Below are 20,454 nucleotides of genomic sequence, written 5' to 3'. Positions count from 1 at the left end.
AGTCACTCAATATTGTAGTAGAACTACAATTATTAGTAAGAGAAGTAGGGTAACGCTGGGCTGAGATGATCTGGAATGGTGCTCCGCCACCTTCTGGCTGAAACCTGTCCGAGCTGTCATAGGGTGAGAGGTGGGCTGCACCTTGGAAAGGTGATTAGTCTGTTCCTGGCCTGAAAGAGAAGACAATCATTCACAGTCACATTCACACCTATCCCTCATTACGTTAACATGACCCTAGGAAGAAGCTGGAGAATCGAGCCATACACAGGGAGAACTACAGCAGGTGTTTGTTTTGTTTCATGGTTTTGTTACAAGATCTCACTTACAGTGTAAAACACCTTGAGATGATTGTGACCCGTTGCTACATAATTAAAATAATACATTTTTTGAAGATTTTGACTTTATATCTGTTCACATTTTGTGGTTTCTCAGCCCTTTTTTATATTTTTCTGTCTCTCTCTGTCTTACACACACACACACACACACACACACACACACACACACACACACACACACAGAGACAGGGGCTTAAGGGTGTCATGTAACAAGCTTGTGCTCTTCAGATAAGCCTATTTAGCAAGTGCTGGTCTAATTGAATTACTGTGCTGCAGACAGTTTGTGTGACTGTGTGTGTGTGTTTTTTACTCTGACGCAAGGCATCAGAGCACAACGTCGACTTGGTCTGTTTTGGTGTCAAACTGGAATGTAATTTGTGTCTCTCAGAGATCTTGACTGTAGGAGGGAGAGATGGAGCCGGGACTGCATCTCGTTTCCATCCTACATCTGCTCATCCTTTCTCCTCCCATCCTTTTCTGTCCATTTCTATTTCTGAATCAGGCCTTTCCTGTTTGGGAACTGGTGGTTTTTCATCGTGAACTACTGCCCTGACTTAAGACATACTTACATAAATCTTTACTGTAAAAGCTGTACATGTGTGGTTACATAATTTCATTTTACAAAAATTATATGTGGTGGATTCAGTAATTTAATTTAATAATAGTGGCAACCAAAAGGTATCAAACCCCCAAACCACTGGTATTACATTACTGACTATGGTCCAGATTATTGTAAAAATCAGTTTTGTGAATTTCAATGTTTTTTTGTAGTGTACTTTAACGATTCAGACTATCTTCGTTGAAGTCCGCTGTCCCTGGACCATTCTCCCCAAAGAAAGCTGTCAACTAGACTTTCATTTTTTTAAATATTACTAAGAAAGAGAAAATAGCTCATTACCACTTAATTTCTCCCTGTTTCTTCTTATCCAGACACTTCTCCTATTTCTGTTTGTCGCCATCATTACAATCTCCTTGAAATTAATATAGGTTTCTCAGATTTCCATCATTTGTTCAGAAATTTTTTTACAAAAGGTTGTTTACAATGAAGTCTAGTTTTCTAAAGTAGTACAGTAATTTATTTCCTGCCTCTGTCACTTTTTCGAATTTTGTTGCCTGTAAATAGGCAAAGCTATCAGCCTAGGAGCAGGTAGAGTAAGATCACTTAACTGTTGTGATTTATGTACACCTACTGGATATTTCATTACATCCTTCTGGCTGAAATTGCAGCAAAAGGATTTGGTGCTTTTACATCACAGCAGGCGATTTAGGAAATGAGAAAGGCCTCTTTTTGTCATTATTCATCTGTTAATGGTCCCAGAGTTAAACAGACTCAATCCCCAACAATAGCTCATCTTGATTAACATTACTATTGAGTGTGATATCCCATAAATTTATCAGTTTCACTACAAATTTAGACATTTTCCCCTGATGTAGCTCAAGTTGGCTGTTTATCATACTTTCCACAGGTTACACTTGTTTATCAGTGACTGTAGTTCTGCTAATCTCTCTCTGTGTCTTTCTCTCTCTCTCTGTCTGTGTGTATGTGTGCTTCATCAAGTGAAATCACAGCAGTTTTGTTGGGCTCAGCTGACCTGGGCTCACATTACTGTGCATAGGCAGAAAATAGCCCATCTTCACGGAAAGCTCAGAGTGTATACACAGACAAACACATCACCATCTAGTTAGTGCCAAGGGAGCATATAATATATTACCCTACTGCTGCTGCTAGTAACAAACACAAGCTATGTAGTTGTGGATACCTGCACCGTTTGAGCTGTCACTAAAACAAATGTGGGCATAAACACATTCAGAGATGGTCTGAACATCTGAACTACTTAAGTATATCTCGCTGTTACATAAAAAGCCACATGTGACATTTGAACATTGGAAGTACCTTCCATATTAAATAAGTGTTACGATCAAAAATGTTTAGTTGGCCATTTGTCAGTAATATTAAAGCGAGGAGGGGGGCTGACTTTTTCAATCATTAAACTTATAGTCTAGTTCCATAGTGCCAAGTTTTGTGGTATTATAGGTGTTTAAAAATTACTACTATGGTTACTATTAAATAGACTGATGCCTGTAGCATCCCAGTACTAGAGACTAGCTTGTTGGCTTGTGAGTATCATTCATGGAGAACATTAATGCCTTTATATAGACTAAACTGACACTCAAAGCAGTGAGTACTGACATTCAGCACAGACACATGGACATTAATCTGCTATTGCTAGCCCGCCAACTGTTAGCAGACCCCACAAGTTAATCTGACATTGCTGTGTACAGGGCGCTATGTAGTGCATTTCAGTGTAATTTAAAATCAAATCAGATGTTATCAAATAATGTTATTAAAGATGTTAAATGGCTGTAAAATATAAAATATTCATATGTGTAATAGTTAATGCAGCAGGTTTGAGTGATCAAAGATAGAGATGGAAATGTACAAGTGAGTGAAGCGCGTGTGTTGAGTGTGTTGAGTGTGTTGAGTGTCAGAGTGAAGAAAATGAGAGCGAGAGAGAAAGAGAAAAGTGGACAGCTGGAGGAAAGTTAGTGAATCGCAAAGTGCAAAGTAGGAGGACCGGAAGCACCTATATAGATCATAAATAGTGGAAAGGCAGTAGGTCCAGATTACATACCTGCTGAGGTATGGAGATGTGTGCTTTTTAATTAGATTGTTTAATCCTATTCTGGTGAGTGGAAGGATTTCTGAGAAATGGTGAAGAGTATACTGGTACCGATTCTCAAGAGCAACAGTGCTGTACAGAGCTATACATACCATGAAGATATCGGAAAGTTGTTGAAGCTAGGTTAAGCAGAGAGGTGATGATCAGTGAGCAGCAGTATGACTTCATGCGAAGAAGGAGCACTACAGATGTTTGCTTTTAATAGCAAACTGTGTACCCCAATAAATTTGGCACCTACGTTACTGACAATGCCACTTGACTGTCAGGAATCTAGCCTAAGATTTAGGTGTGCTATAGTAGCAAAATGCTTACATTCTGGCCTGTATACTTTTTTGTAGCATACTGTGATGATAATATATATGCTGTGCTTTGTTATGTGAAGCTGAGAAAAACATATCTGGAACAAGAGGCTCCATCTTTTTTTCCTCATTAGTGTCCATTCTTGCTGAGAGATACTAGAGCAGCTCTATATTTTTGGTATTTCTTTGATCTGGTTTATCTTCACTGCTAGTGTATTTATAACAGAGTAGTAGATTCTTGAAATAATGAAAGCACAAATGTGTATAGTCCATATTGTAGTTGCCGTTGGTCACAAAGAATGCTATAAATAATCTGAAATTATGATTGATATAAGGATTTTGTAGCTGATTTTTCTCCTGTGATGCCTCTGGGTCAGGGTTTAGCTGCATTATGAGCCCCCATTAATAATGCTTTAGTGCACTGAAGAAGATGATCACAATGCTAAATCCCTCAATAATCAAATAATTCCCATCCATCAGCAATGGGATTTAATTTAAGTGCCTCTGAGACAGCAGGTCCCTCTGCCATCATAACAATGATTGCTCTAAATCATGTTGCATTGCATGACATTGACTTTTGGCTCTCTAAAATGATGGGACAAACACTAAGAACCAGTTAAAGATAAGAGGCTGATTGTTCCACATGAAACACAATTATTGCTTTCATGTCAAGGACATTACTGTGCTTGGTTCTTCTGAAATCTGGATGTCTAGTTGGAATATATCACGAAGAGCTGACGAGGCCTGTGTTAGTGATTGGGAAACAAATGAAGTATTGTTTTAATTTGACTCTAGAGGACACAGTCCTTACAATTCAATTCAATTCAATTTTATTTATACAGCGCCAAATCAAAACAACAGTCACTTCAAGGCGCTTTATATTGTAAGGTGGACCCTACAATAATACATACAGATAAAAACCCAACAATCATATGACCTCCTATGAGCAAGCACTTTGGCGACAGTGGGAAGGAAAAACTCCCTTTGAACAGGAAGAAACCGGCAGAACCAGGCTCAGGGAGGGGCGGCCATCTGCTGTGCACCATCATCATAGCATAGCAACATAGCAGCATCAACAGAGATTAAAACTAAAACATAGAGGACAAAACTGAGAAAAATAGAACCTGCTGTGTATAACTTCTACATGTAAAGGCCTGGTTATTTCTGCAGAAATGGCCTAACAAAGACATTATCTTGAATTATTTCCAGAATTACTCTTGAGGAACTTGACAAAAGAGATGAAGGAATAAAATTCACTTTGCTCCCTTAGCTATGCTATTGGTGTTAGGGATTATGAACATAAGTATTTGGTTCGCAGCAATGTAGTTCCAGGAGTAAAGCAATACTTTATGGCAACTATAAGAGTTGAAAAATGAGCACTGAAAAGGAGTTGCGGAATTGGATGGCACTAATTTCATATTAGAGCTAATGGTACTTTTAATTATTTTGTATTCCATTCTAGCCTGAGATGTTTGATTTCATAATTTGACGTAACATTTGTTACTACAAGGATGAAACCTACATCTGATCGTCTGTCATCTCCACAGAGAGAGAAAACACATACATAGGGTGGAGATGAGTGGTATGTTTGGATGAAGATTCGGCAAGCCAAAATGAAGGGAGATTTCACTGCCTCAATCTGAATTCCTTCTTTGGGGGGGAAGGGAATGGGAAGTTTGGAATGGACAGTCAGTGCAAGCTAAGCCTCTACAATCTGCCCAATTTAGTGTTTGTGTGTGTAAGAGCAGTCTGTCATCTGTCGTCAATCCAAACGTCTCATCACTGAGATGTTTGGATTGAGTCTCATTGAATAAAAACTGTCTGACGACTAACTAGTGCATGACGCATGCTGACAGACTGACGCAGGCTGTGCGTATTTACCTTGGTGATGTGTCATAAGAGCTGTGTGCCAAGCTGAAGGTCGCTGTGCCGTTCATGATCACTGTGAGTAACTGGGTAAGACAAACATACATCTATACCTTCTTCCAATTACTTCCTATTCATTCTTTGTAGAAATTACACTAGTCTTTCATTAAGTGTTTCACACATATATACTGCCCAAAAGTTTGGAGTCATTTTAAAGTTTATTTATTTATGAAACAAAAATATCTGACTTCATTAAATATGTTTTCTTACTGGTAAATACAGCTAATGTAGATTTATCTTGACTACAACTTTATTAACATTCTTTATTGCTTTCATACTGGTGACCAAGTATCTCTATGCTTTCAGCTGGGAGCAATACCAGGCTGCAGTACATGAAAAATTATTTCACTTAGTATTATGTGTTAATCTGACTATCATATTGCTCATTAACTGAATTCCAGGTTCCACCCCATTCTATCTTCTGCCTGTCTTCCACCAGTCTTCGCCTTACCGATGCACAACAAAGTCTTTCAACCACAAAGAATGAAAAAAGTTTATTAGGGGACAGACTAGGGGTGGGCAATATAAACGATATACGATAGAAACGATATAAATTTGGCCAACGATAGAGATTTTGACTATATCGCTCTATCGCGATAGCGCATGTTGATGATGTCATCAAGCTGCGCCTGTTTTGGTCGAAAGCATCGCAGCAGCTAAAACCATTATCATCTGCAAATTATGGCGGGCGACAGTCATAGCAAAAAGATGAAGCACTTTTGAAATATGGGGAAAGCCAAAAACTGCGCTTCCTCCACTTCCGTAACATTGATTCATTAATGCTGAATTCTCTTGCAGCTGTTCTGTTCCCATGTTGTTGAAATATATTAATAACTAACCTCGTATTGTGGATGAATAATCTCAATTGTTCTCCTGACTGAAGTTTGGCAAGTGTATAGCATCCTGCTATGCGATTGCATTTGTCCCTGACCACCAGAATCCCTCACGTAAACGTTTATCGAGTGGAAAAAAAGTTGGCGTTCATCCTCCAGCTTCACTGTGCTAATGTTATGCTAACATAGCTGTGTCACTAGCAATCACGTAGCACAACATTATATACCAGGTAGTCCAACTTCAGTAACCCTGCAAACGCCACTGCTGTTTAATTTTCTGTCTTCATTTATGTTGGAAGTGGTAGCAGAGCTGTACGTTTTAATAAGTTTCAAAAATCTCTCAGTCAGAACATGGTATGAAATGTTTAGGTGGAAACTAGCGAGCTAACTTCCTGTTAACTAATAACTCTTAAATTTATTAAATTCTGTTTTCATGGATGCATGGATGTTAAACTTAATTGTTACACCCGATAAAGCAGCAATGCTGATGATTTAATTAAAGATGAAAGAATTTAGACCGTTTTTAACTCTTAGTGTTCGTTTGACTTTGGGACCTGAAATAGACAGAGTTTTGGACCCAGATTACTCCGCGAAGCTCCTCACTACGGCAGCCGTAATGCTCTGACAATTCATCAAGCAGTGCGGCTTACCAAAGTTGCACTAAAACATTTTTTAACAGATTTCTGCACGCCAAAATCAGTTCGAGGTCAGTAAGCACAACCAGAATTCATACATAAGGAACACTCTCGATTTTTGAGAAAATTAAAGGATTTTAAGTGTGCCTTATAGTGCGGAAAATACGTTATACAGAAGAAAAGAATATATCGCGATATATATCGTTACCGCACATGCTTCAAATTATATCATGATATGAATTTTAGGCCATATCGCCCAGCCCTAGGACAGACCATCTCTAAAAATGCACTGTTACCTTAAATTCAATTTTAAAACCAGGCTAACAGAGAAACACCCACCCTTTGTTTCTTCGTCTCTGGTTTTGAGATGATGAATCAGTGCACAAGCATTGCAAATTTCTTCCAATCTCATTAGTTTGTTTGTACTGTTTTGTGGAGGGAGCGAGTGCAGGGAATTGTATGCACATCTGGGCATGTTAAATGCTGAGATGCTAACATGAAACTACAGTGGGGTTAGTGATGATATAGTTATAATTATAATATTAACTATCTAGACTGGTAAAATATGCTTGAATGCTGTGATCACCATCCATTGTCCATTGACACAACCCTACTGTATTACAGTCTCAACTTGAATAATGAAGGACTTTCATTTGAAACTTGTGAGAATAATCCCTTCTTGGAAACAGAAACTGTTCCGCATGGAAAACTGCCAAAATAAAACAAAACAGTGCAAACAGACTAATGAGATTGGAAGAAATCTGCAATGCTTGTGTTTACGGCTAAGCAAAATAACAAGTGCTTCAAGTTTGAGAAACAGGGAAGAAACAGATTTAGAATAATTCTGTTTTGCTAAGATATTCAAGGTCCTAAGAAATAAATTGGAAGTGTGCATATTTCATGAATATGATGGTAATTCTGAGCTTTTTTCACTTTTACTCATTACTAAGTGTTATGTTAAGTAAAATGTTTTTCTGCACTTAACTGAATGTTTTAAATATCAAGGGGAAAAAGTCAAGATCAAGCTAATTCAAGTTGTGGGTCTTAGTAATATCTTTCCATATATTTTCATTGTTTTAAAATTCACAAATCAGGACTTTGGCTGTGTCCATATTGTGAACAAATCATACACATATATGCTTCTAATGTTTTTAATATCTGGACTGGAACATGATATAAACATCTTTTCCGCCATACACTCTAGCGGTAAAGAATTTGCTGTCACCTCTAGTCCACTCAGATATTCATGCAAAAGCACAGTGTATTTCCCTGTGACTGGCAGCCACTGAATAAATGCTGCATGTATAGAAACGGTGTGACTTTGTGCATGATGTCTGGATAGTACTAGAACTGGAGCCTGGCTGAAGTGTCAAAGCAGTGGCTGTGTGGAGGCAAGCGCACCTTTTTCACTTCTGTTTTTCGCTGTCAGTCAATTCCTCTTGTGTATCATTCAGTACAGATGAATAAGCTGCATTCAAAATCAAATAAATCAAATAGAGCCTGTTGAAAACAACTGTTATTTCTTTCACAAACAGGTGCAACCACTTATGTGAATCCTACAAGCTGAGGTTAAAAAGAACTTCCCTAGTATTAGGTTAAATTAACACGTAATCCTCAGTGATAAACCCTAAAGAGCCCAAGTGTCCTTTTTTGTTGCTAGGGAACTGCGGAGTTAGCTGTGAAACCTGCATTCATATGGCTGCTTAGTTACAGGAAAGGTTGTGGAGTTAACATAACTCAACATCACATAGCTTTACCTCAGTATAACTGTTTTTGGCTTGTTTTCAGTAAAAAAAAAAAAAAAAAAAAAGTTTAAGTAAAGTACAGGAACCTACAAATTCAACTGAAGTATGTACCACCTCTGTCTAAAGCAAGAAAAGAATTTAATCACTACTTAAACTGACATATAATTAAATTGAATAACATATTCCAAGCAAAAACCCCAAGATGGTTAGGGTTATTTGTTATTTATAATACTAGTTTTTTGTTGTAATGTTTTTTTTACCTGCCTATTGCACACTTTCCAACCAGCCTGTATTAGCAGGCTGCATTAGCTCGGGACAACTAGCATGCCTATAGCATCAATGCAGAGAAAGCAAATAAGCCAGTGCTGAGCTTGTGATGACACTCTTATTTTCTGCTGTCTCTGTGCGATCATAGTTTATGTTCCACTGATGCATTTTTGCCTTAATGTGACTCAATCCAAATAAGCCTGTTTACAGTTTTTCACTACACAAAAGACAAAAACTGATATGGAAGCAATTTTTCAGGAAAGGCTTATGAAGTCAAAGTAATAAGAAAAAGAGAGGAAGTGGTGTACAGTCCTGTGTGGATTTCAGTATCCACTAGGATACATTTTCCACATTATGCATATGTAAGCAGTTTTCTGTAAGAATCTATAGACCAGTGATGTGCTACTGTTACAGCAGCACTTTTCACGCAGCCTACTTAAGATTGAACTCTTATATGTTTTTTCAGCCTTTTATTACTTTTCTGTTTTCTGTGATTAGTAACGAGATGGAGCAGATGGGCAATGGGCCTGCTTTGATTGATAGATACCCTGACACATGGAAGTGCGGTCAACTTGTGTCTGCTGAGCCTCACCTTTGCTAACTGGACCTCTTGACAGCGTTTGTGGTGTGAATGCCTTTTGGAACCAATAATATGGTTATACAGGGTGGGCCATTTATATGGATACACCGTAATAAAATGGGAATGGTTGGTGATATTAAAGTCCTGTTTGTGGCACATTAGTATATGTGAGGGGGCAAACTCCTCAAGATGGGTCGTGACCATGGTGGCCATTTAGAAGTCGGCCATCTTGGATACAACTTTTGTTTTTTCAATAGGAAGAGGGCCATGTGACACATCAAACTTATTGGTAATGTCACAAGAAAAACAATGGTGTGCTTGGTTTCAACGTAACTTTATTCTTTCATGAGTTATTTACAAGTTTCTGACCACTTATAAAATGTGTTCAATGTGCTGCCCATTGTGTTGGATTGTCAATGCAACCCTCTTCTCCCACTCTTCACACACTGATAGCAACACTGCAGGAGAAATGCCAGCACAGGCATCCAGTATCTGTAGTTTCAGGTGCTGCACATCTCGTATCTTCACACCATAGACAATTGCCTTCAGAATACTTTATTAATCAGAATCAGAATACTTTATTAATCCCGAAGGAAATTAGGGGATGAGCCCAAAGATAAAAGTCTAAGGGGTTCAGATCGGGAGACCTTGGGGGCCATTCAACTACCCCACGAAGACCAATCCACTTTCCAGGAAACTGTTCATCTAGGATGGCTAGAACCTGGCACCCATAATGTGGTGGTGCACCATCCTGCTGGAAAAACTCAGGGAACGTGCTAGCTTCAGTGCATAAAGAGGGAAACACATCATCATGTAGCAATTTCAAATATCCAGTGGCCTTGTGGTCTTGCATTGAAATCTGCTGCAATGACCCGGTTACTGCGTTCACCAGATATCAACACAATTTCGATCCGCTCCTCACGTGTTAACCTCTTCGACATGTCAATGGCTGTGAACAAAGAGAAACTTGTAAATAACTCATGAAAGAATAAAGTTATGTTGAAACCAAGCACACCATTGTTTTTCTTGTGACACTACCAATAAGTTTGATGTGTCACATGGCCCTCTTCCTATTGAAAAAACAAAAGTTGTATCCAAGATGGCCGACTTCTAAATGGCCACCATGGTCACCACCCATCTTGAGGAGTTTGCCCCCTCACATATACTAATGTGCCACAAACAGGACTTTAATATCACCAACCATTCTCATTTTATTACGGTGTATCCATATAAATGGCCCACCCTGTAGTATAACGGTTTGTTATTAACTTATGTTGATTTAATGTTTATCAGTTATGATATGAGTTTTTGATAACCTAAGACTATACACATTGTCCAAGTATGACACTTTCTAAAGCTATCCTCTGCAAGAGGCCTGTTCACCTCTATGTAAATAACATCTCACAATTTATTGCAAGATTTGAATTCTTTACTGTTTCCCCTGTTTGCTACTGTTTTGTGCAAAAATAGGCTTTCAACTCCTTTTAGTTAATTATCCTAAATATCCTCTTGTACATTAGTTGTATATGCATTAGTCCATTTGTTTCACCTCTAAAATTTAGCATTAAGCCTGAACACACATAAAAAAATTATATATTGAAGAATTAAATATGCATAGTCTATACACTCTGGGGTTTTTTCTTTCTTTAGAATTAAAGGCAGGGAAAATTGCTTGAATGCAAAATCACCTGACGGATGCCACCACATCTCAGTTTGAATTTTCCCTGATTCAAAATGAGTAAATACTCAAGGTACAGCATGAGATGATTTCAGCTAGTGTACTGCATGCCTGGCGTCCTTCGCTATTTGTTTTTAAATTTCAACTATTAAGATTGCTTGCTAGCATATTGTTGGCACAAATTGTTTTTAAAGATGTTGAAAACAGCTTGAAAAAAGACAGAAAAGGAAAAATGAAATAAAGAGGCCAGCGTTGTCAGGTAATCACATTTACTCCCTCAGCTGGTATTCATCCAGTAGCCCACATTTCAAATTTCATTTCTTGTAAATGATGTTTGTGTTTCCCAGTATTTGACTGTGTTTGTGGTGGTAGCGAATGTGTGTACGACAGGAGGCACACCAGTGAAGTCTTAAATACAATAGAATACAAATTAGTACTGGAAGAGCTTTAGCTTCACTTCGGCTCTGATCTGCAGTTAGTGATAGTATTTCTTCTGACTTGGTTGCAGTTGGGGTTCTTTCTATGATGCACTGAGCATTTCTTATCAGCTCACCTCTTTTCACTGCCATTGCACTCAAATCTCAATATGCCATAGTATGTGTTTTGTCCTGTACTCTCCTTTTTCCTCTCTCTTTCTCCTCAGTAGTTGTTAGCCTGGCTCTGCTGGCTATTGCTTCCTGTTAAAACTGAATTCTTCTCAATTCTCAAGTTCTCAGAGGGCAAACACTATGAAAAAGCACTTGAATCACTGGGATTCTCTCACTTATTGGGGCGACCGTGGCTCAGGGGGTTGGGAAGCGTATCTGTAACCGGAATGTCGCCGGTTCGATCCCCGGGCTCTCTGTCCTGTTTGTTGTGTCCTTGGGCAAGACACTTTACCCTACCGCTTACTGGTATTGGCCAGAGGGGCGCGATATGACAGCCTCGCTTCTGTCAGTCTGCCCCAGGGCGGCTGTGGCTACAACCGTAGCTTGCCTCCACCAGTGTGTGAATGCGAGAGTGAATGAATAGTGGCATTGTAAAGCGCTTTGGGTGCCTTGAAAAGCGCTATATAAATCCAATCCATTATTATTATTACTGATATTTTCCTTACAATACAAGCATCTTAATCCAGATACTGTTTTGAATTATTGCTATGTGAATAAAACTGGATTGAACTGAAATGAAAAAAGTTGATGGTTTGGGATTTCCATAACAGCAACCTGATCGGCCTACTGGTAGGAAAACAGGAGTTACTCATCAACAGCAACTGAACTTTCAACAGAAAAGTGAGAGATTTGTCCATTTGTAAATGAAGGTGTTTTTTTTTCTTATATGAATGAAAGAAAATATAGTTTGTTAAATATCGGCTGACCCAAGTTAAATCTGTGGGTGGTAAATATGATAAATATGTTGGTTACTCTTCAACTTCATCAAGTAGAAGAATAACCATAGTAACCATAATTGAACTCCATAGTTCAGATTCAACAGTGCATATTTGACTGAGGTGTAGCTTTTAGCGTTTACGTTTTGCACATATTGCATACTGATACATACTGCATCTCTGTATGGTTCTCCAGCTGCACCGTGGCACACAAACAGGCACTTTACATTCAAATTCAAATTGTATTTGTCACACACACACAACCATACACAGTATGACATGAGGTGAAATGTTTATTGCTGTGCAATGCCCAACCATTAAATGACGGTCAGAATTTACAGTAATATTTACAGATTTACAGATCACTACAAAAATTTACAGATTTTATTAATAAAAAGAAATTATAAATTATAAGACGCATGCAAAAAGAAAAACCAGAGTGCGTGTGGAGATGTGATGTGTGTGGGAGAGTTCAGTCCTACACCTGGTTCAGGGCCCGAATAGCCTGGGGGAAGATTCTTCTTCTTCAGGGTCATTAATATGGCCAAAAAAATCCTCGGACATCCTCTGCTCTCCCTGAAGGACCTGTACAGCACTCGCTGTCTCAAAGGGGCACGTAGCATCTTACTGCACACACCCAGGACACCGAGTGTTTAAGCTGCTGCCGTCTAGCAGGAGAATCAGGTTGCTGAGGTCGTGGACAAGCAGACTCACGGACAGCTTTTAGAACAGGGCAATAACCCCAATCAATGCTAACAGCTGACCTGATTGGCTGCTTCCCTGGAGTTTTTGGCGGGCAATCATGTGTAATAAACATTCATTCTTTAATTTATTATTCATACCTTTTTTGCACTTTTTATCCACTTTAAAGTGATTGAGAACCTTCACAGACTTAAAGTTTACTGTTTTGTGTTTTGTTGTGTTTAGCTGTGCTTAGTGCCGATATGGGACAATTTTGCAATTTCGTTATCATATCTTATATTTCAAACACACAAACATGCGCGTGGTATTAATCTCCTCCTCTTAGTCTTGGAAACCAAATGAGGATGCATCAGTTTAAAACTGTTGAACTATTAGCTTAATCTTTGATAGTTGCTAAGCAACTATAGGCTAAATAGCTTACTTGATTACCTTCAAATTATAACATGTAGATTCAGTCATCTAGATTTAGCTCATGGGGGTTATTTGCTTTTGTTATTTGCATGTAAAATTTGATTTGTTGTTTTGCATGGGTGGAGTTGATTTCCCAGATGTAAACATGCTTGACACTGGAATGAATTTAGCTGTTCATCTACAGCATCTCCCTTATGCATTTTATGATGCAGGCTGACAGACCTCCTCTATTTTCACATAAAAACCTTGCCGGTACAGGTTTACTATATATTACACAGAATATTGGGACCTCTTTTATTAGAAAGTGTGTCAGGAAAGTGAAAAGGCCTGGGAACATTTAGCTGGAAACTTCATTAAGGGTTGAACTGAAGGTTTGTTGGATGATGGGATGGCACAATTCAGTGAAATCATGAGTGTGTAATTTTACACACATACAATGGTGAGGCACACAGGCAGGTCAGCAAAGGGATGGCAAAGTTCAACAGAAGCTGGGAGCTTGCTTTTGCATGTGCAAGTTCAATTTATGTGTGTAGCTTGTGTAATTGAAAGTTTGCAAACGTGCTTGTGTGCGCATGTGCGTATGTGCGTATGTGTGTGAGATCAGAGGTCCTGTGTTAAGGACAGGCCTGCTAAGTAGGCCAACAGCTGCTTCCCTGGCAATTCATCTCCAGTCAGCTTTGAAGCCTGCTTTTTCCTCTTATTATTTCAAACCAGGCACATTTGACATATTAATTGAGCTTTCTTTTGTATTCTGGTACACTGACCATCGCGCACATCATTTTTACTTGCCGCACTTTTACACAAACACAATTAACATCCCTTTGTAGATACAAGCATCTGAGAAACACAAGTGACCAGGTGTTAGTTCCAAGGCTGGTTTATCTATTATGTATTCAAATAAATGCAACATATTCACCACCTGCATGTGTGTGTGTGTGGTAGCGTGGGTGTTTATAATTGCGCATTGCAGAAATTACAAACGCTGCTGCTCTGTCCCTCTACCACCCATCGGATGTGTGTGTGTGTGTTTTTGTGCCCTTTGATGGTGGACAAAAGACCAGTTCTCCCTTGATCACTCATTTCTTCTCTCTCTTTGCTCTTGTTCTTTTCTAACTCATTTTCCATCTCTTCTTAACAAAAATGGAAAAATGAACTACAGAGTAAAATACTGAACAGCGGCACAAACACGTGCACACACACTATCCCTCTTTTTGTCCATCACTCTTCATGGCGCACGCAGCGAAGTGCATTCAAGTGAAGCAGAGCACACAGCTGTGAACCAGCCCAGGGGCTTGTCCTCTCTCTCTTTCTCTTTCTCCATTTCTGTGTATGTCTGTGTGTCTTGACAGCTTGGACCACTGGGACACAACCAGAGGTGTAAACAGGTCAACATGAGAATGAGGGCACTCTCGGTGCACGAGAAACAATCAGAGAGTAGCACCGTTTATTCAAAGAACTGTCTGTGCTTGCTGTTTAATTAGAATATTCAGCATCTTCACACACACGGATACACACAAACTGAGTGGTTAATCTGTGTTAGAGTTGATAGATGACCACAGTCAGCGGTCAGCCTTTCTTCCTCCCTACAGCTGCTGTGCCACATGCTCACTTGGAGTGGTGAAGCACATGCAGCAGGCCTCCAGTGTAAGCATGGTAAACTGCCGGGGACACTGGTTATATAATCACAGCATGTGTTCACTGTCACTGTGGTCTGGGCGAAATCTCCTGCATTTGGTGGTCTTCTCTGTCAGTATTCCACCTGCACTGTCCAGCTTTGATGAGTAGCAGCACTAAGAGTTTTGGTTCAACACCTGTTTAACCCGAGTCCACTTAATATATGAGCATCCTCCCACATACCTCATCGATTACTGTTAACCTCATGTCAGCTGTATGTGTGGTTAGTTTTACGGGTGATTTACGAAAGTTGTTGAAACTGTTTTCTGAACACAGGCACAGCTGGTTCATTTCAATATCAAGCTGGGCCAGTCACAAAAATCTGTAATTTGCAGTCTTATCACTGCACTCTCCTTGTAAAAACAGCACTTTAAAAAAAATTTTTTTTACAGCAAAACCCAGTTTGTACTGGCACAGCGTGTTACTAAATCAAGCCCTTAATCTCCTAGAGAACACTGGTCACCCATCTAAGTTTTGGATGTGGGGTTTTCAAATTTATAACAGTTTGGAATTCTGGAAAAAGCATTTAATGGTAAAACTTGAAGAGAGACATCATTTGAACTACAGTATCTTTACAGTATCAGTTTCTGATAATATATCTCTTTTTAAATGTAATGGCAGGTTTACATTTAGTGTCCATCATTTGGTAAATGGTCTGTATTTGTATAGCGCTTTACTTGGTCCTAAGGACCCCAAAGCGCTTTACACTATACACAATCATCCACCCATTCACACACACATTCACACAGTGGTGATGGTAAGCTACAGTGTAGCCACAGCCGCCCTGGGGCTGAGGCGAGGCTGCCGGACACTGGTGCCACCGGGCTCTCTGACCACCACCAGTAGGCAACGGGTGAAGTGTCTTGCCCAAGGACACAACGACCGAGACTGTCGGAGCCGGGGCTCGAACCGGCAACCTTCCTTGTATGTAACTAAAGCTACAAGTAACTAATGTAAATGAAAATTCCCTGGCATTTATATATCAATGAGCGCAATGTTTTGTTTGACGTCTAGGAAGTCTTCTTTTAACCTCTTCAGACAGAGCTGACTTCTTTGTCTCGGACAACTTCCCTCTATGACAACAACATAAGATTCACGAGTGATTTGGTCAATAGTTTTTCCTTTTTCCTCCTCCTCAGTGTAATTATGTGTGTGGTAGACAGTGACAATATTTGGCATGGCTGGCTCTGTTCCTGACTGACTGGCACGTATTTGAGTAACAGAAACACAATTAGTCACAACTCAAGACAGGGGTGAGAACCAGTTTTTGCGGTCATTATATCACTGAGTAATTTATTGCTGACTGTGGAAGCATAGCGTGACTCTTACCTGTATGTATTCAAAATTGAAAAGAGAACGAAGGAGGGTTGACATCAAGGGAAAACACTCATCATTGAGGCAATTCAGTGTGAGAAGATACATTTTTTCACTGTGTGTGCATGTGTGTACAACAATTACTAATCTTAACTAAGAGTATCCAGTTTCTGATGATTTCTGCTGGTTTATTTTTACAGCTCTGATATCTGCTGGCTGCTGCACCAACTCATGTAGGAGTGTTAAACTTTGGGACAGGTGAGTCCCTGGAATTCTTATCTTTTATATATTATATCTGAACTTTTTATATTATTTTATATTATTTCATATTTAGAAGATATAGTTAAATCACTATGTGGTGGAGCTGTTTTTAACATAAAAGTCCGGTGTGCAAAATCCTTTTGAGTGCTAAGACTTTATCACAAGTGACCTTAATGCAGAAAAAGTTTTGTGATCTTTATTTATTTATTTCAGTTATCTTAACTGTCATTATATCAAATGAACAGGTTTGCAAGTAACTATGTACCAGTCTGATGTTTTCCAGTTCCAGTACACATTGGAACTGGAATGTTTTCCAGTTCCAATGTGTTGGAACACTGTACTACAGATATTGGGGGATCTGTAGTACAGATCCCCCAATACTACAGTGCCAATACCAGTGTTCAATTTCTGATAATCATTTATCAGATCATTTGCGAAGCAACACCAGACTTGACGTAAACATTGCTTCCCTTACTTTGTCATTCAAAGTGTAACATAAAATATAATCCGAACATATACATTTGGTAAACAGGTGTTTAACAAATTTAACAAATGATAAAATCAAACGATTAAAGAAAAAAAAGTTTAGCTCAGTTTACGAGTTGATGGAGGCAGTTCTCATTTACAGTCAAATTAGCTCCACCTTTCCCTGCTCTCAGGCTGAGTGAATGACTGATTTTCTTGTCCTTTGATTGTGCTTGGATAAATAATTCTTAAATAAATAAAAATTAAAAATAAATAAATAAAAATAAATAAAACTACTGATATAATTCTAATAGCCTAGGGTTGGAATAAGGGTAGAAATAAGTCATCACAAATGATGACTTACACATACCAGGATAATATTTATATTTGATAAGAACATATTACTTTACTTAAGTGAAATGATATGCAAGTGTTACCAAATATAACAAGAGTGAGAACAAGCAAGACGATTTCACAGGAAAGCATTGCTATTAAGACAGAATTAGTCTGAAGTTCAGTTGAAATACTGGATTTGTAAATTATTATCTACAAGGGTACATAACGGGAAAAAAAAGTCCAGTATCAAATCCAGAAATGATCAAATTTGGCAACCCCTTTTAAGTTATTCAGTCGGTAATATGTGAAAACCCAATAAATTCAGAGAGAACAGAGAATGTAAATCATCTTCAGGTTATGAAAATTTGGAAAAACATGGAGTAGGTAACACCTTTGGTAGTTGAAGTGCTGACATAAGAAGCCATCTTGGGCAATGGATAGTGTTGGAAAAGGCAAATTGTGTGTGTGTGTGAGAGGTCACTGCTTTAATGCATCAACTGAGTGATGGGACTTGGTTAATATTTAATGTTGAAGTGCCTAATGGATGAATAAATCAACCTTCATCTTTACCTGGAGTTGACAGATTTCTGCATTCTGAACCCAGAAGCTACACACACACACACACACACACACACACAAATGACAGCACGTTTTTTGTTTCTTTCCTGTCTTTCAGCTTCGATGCTTCCTTACCATGACATGCCTCTTGATGAGATGCTGCTGTGACAACATGCACCCCAGAGAGAGCAGAAGGGGCAAGAGGATCGATACATAACCAGTCGCATAAATGATCAGGCCAATCAAAACTTCGCAGTGAACAGCGACAACAAGCAGACATAAATACTCTCTCTGCCTTTTCTGCGGTTGCTGCTACTGATGCTGCTATGCATTTACTGAGGACCACCAGAAAAAACGAATGTCATTGTTCAGATGGGCGAAGATTTGTCCCTGCATTGCCAAAAGGAACAGAAGAAAACAAAACAACTGAGAATCTGCGGTTGCCAATTATAAAGCCCTACCTCTTTGGAAAGACAGAGCCCTTATGGATAAATTAAGTTATATATCAAGAGTAGTTGTTCCTGCTAACTGTCTCTTCGCTGTCACGCCTGTGAGCATTTGAAAATTAAAATGTGTGAAAACGCAGTTTTAGGTAATGGTAACTACTTTTACAAAGTAATTGTGGATCTGGAATTGAAGCACAAAGTTTACTTTAACCTCTCAACATCTGTTAGATTACCAGTGACAAGTTTGCGGTTAGTATTAGGTTCATGTCTACTTTTTATATTGAATTGTAACCAATTGAAAATCTTAAAACTGTTAGACCAACATGCATGTAAAAGAACTGATTTGAAAAGCAACATTTTCTAGTTTATGAAACTATTCTTGTTTAGCATGTGGCTTAAACTTAATTATAACCTTTTCCTCATTTGGTTCACCTGGTGGATGTTAGGAGGTTAACATTTTTTGTGGATAAATTTGATGGTTTTGGCCATAATTGTCAGAAATTATATTTCTATTCACTACAGAATTTCTCAAGATGTAAGACAAGAAACTAATTTGACAATTGGCAGTCACAAAGGATGGGACAAGCCACTTTCGTTTTTGAGTTTTAGCTAGTTGTTACTACATACATCTACTGAGGCATGACCACAGTGTGCAGTATTAGAGCCAACCATGTACAGGCCCTGACTACAAAATATATAGAAAAACATATGTACCTATAATTATATACACACATGTAATGAAGAATACACATAAAACACTAAAAATGCATATCACTACAAAAAAGTAATAAAAGCAAATATGGATTAAAAACATACATCAGCATAACATCAACACACAGGTGATGGGGACAAAATATGGTCTCTGGTAGGGGCCCCAAAATGTGATTGTAAACATGCTTTTGTTCCTACACAATGAGTATTAAATATATATACACACACGCACACACACAGTCATGTGTTTAACTCTTGCAGTAAGTTACATTAATTTCCTGTGGATTTGCTCTAAATGTACCCATTCTGCCTTTCCTTTGCTTTTGTTACAATTGTGGATGCATATATTAAATACATATATGTTTTAGATAATGAGGTCAGTGAATGAACAAATATCTCAAAACGTCTTGATGCAATCATCCAGGTAAGTAAATCTCCAAAAGTTGAATCTGTTCACCTGGACGTAGCGTTTTGTGGGAGAAACGTTTCGTCACCCATCCAAGTAACTTCTTCAGTCTCAGCTGACAGCAGGTTTCCCCAATCTTAACCCAGGAACGCTGGTTTGAGCGCAGAGTCAAGGAAGCCATTTATGTGAAGAGGGAAAGACCATCTCTGAATCGAGGAGGGGGCTTAAGGGTACAGCTTTCGCCATCTTACAGTGCTGTGATTGCAGCCATTCCCCAACTCTCTGTGAATGGTACTCATGGCCATTGATCAGTGGTCTTTGATCAGTGGATTTTGGTCAGTGGTTGCTGATCTTAATCTTAATTTGCATAATTAAGAATAAGGAACTGACCTCCCAGTCCATTGTTCCTTCAGTGGGCTGGTTTCAATCATTATGCAAATGTACTGTTTATAAGATTGGGGAAACCTGCAGTCAGCTGAGACTGAAGAAGTCACTTGGGTGACGAAATGTTTCTCTCACAAAACACTACGTCCAGATGAACAGAATCAACTTTTGGAGAAATATCTCAAAAGCTCAGTGTTCAGACTGAATTTTTTTTTTTAACTTTCACTTTTTCTCTACTTCTAGCCACCACAGGTGCCATTCAAACTCATTTCTCTAAAGGAATACAATCTTTAAAAGGGTTTAAAGCCCCATTCACACACGCCTAGAGAATGTTTGGAAGCCGCTGGCAATCACCGGTCGATATGAAAAGACGTGTTTTCCTGACCAGTTGGTGCCTACACTGAAAAAAAGGCCATGTTGGATTTACTTGATTCAATAGTGGAC

At 38.8% G+C, this 20,454-nt stretch overlaps 1 protein-coding gene across 2 annotated transcripts in view; it reads left to right on the top strand.

Annotated features, from left to right (window-relative positions):
• LOC102783086 (uncharacterized) overlaps nucleotides 1-19,356 on the top strand; it is a 31,715-nt gene extending 12,359 nt beyond the window's left edge. For both annotated transcript variants that reach the window (XR_004844192.2, XM_006807139.2), the window contains exons 3-4: nucleotides 16,644-16,701; nucleotides 18,182-19,356. Coding sequence is in view for 1 of the 2 variants with exons in the window: in XM_006807139.2 (XP_006807202.2) it covers nucleotides 16,644-16,701; nucleotides 18,182-18,203 (80 nt within the window). In the remaining variant the exon portion in view is untranslated. The remainder of the gene's footprint in view (nucleotides 1-16,643; nucleotides 16,702-18,181) is intronic.
• Nucleotides 19,357-20,454: the final 1,098 nt, after the last annotated feature.

The sequence above is a fragment of the Neolamprologus brichardi genome, chromosome 13 (genome assembly GCF_056152115.1).
Source record: "Neolamprologus brichardi isolate AB-2024 chromosome 13, ASM5615211v1, whole genome shotgun sequence".
In the NCBI taxonomy this organism is placed as follows: domain Eukaryota; kingdom Metazoa; phylum Chordata; class Actinopteri; order Cichliformes; family Cichlidae; genus Neolamprologus; species Neolamprologus brichardi.
This window is presented reverse-complemented; position numbering and strand designations above follow the sequence as displayed.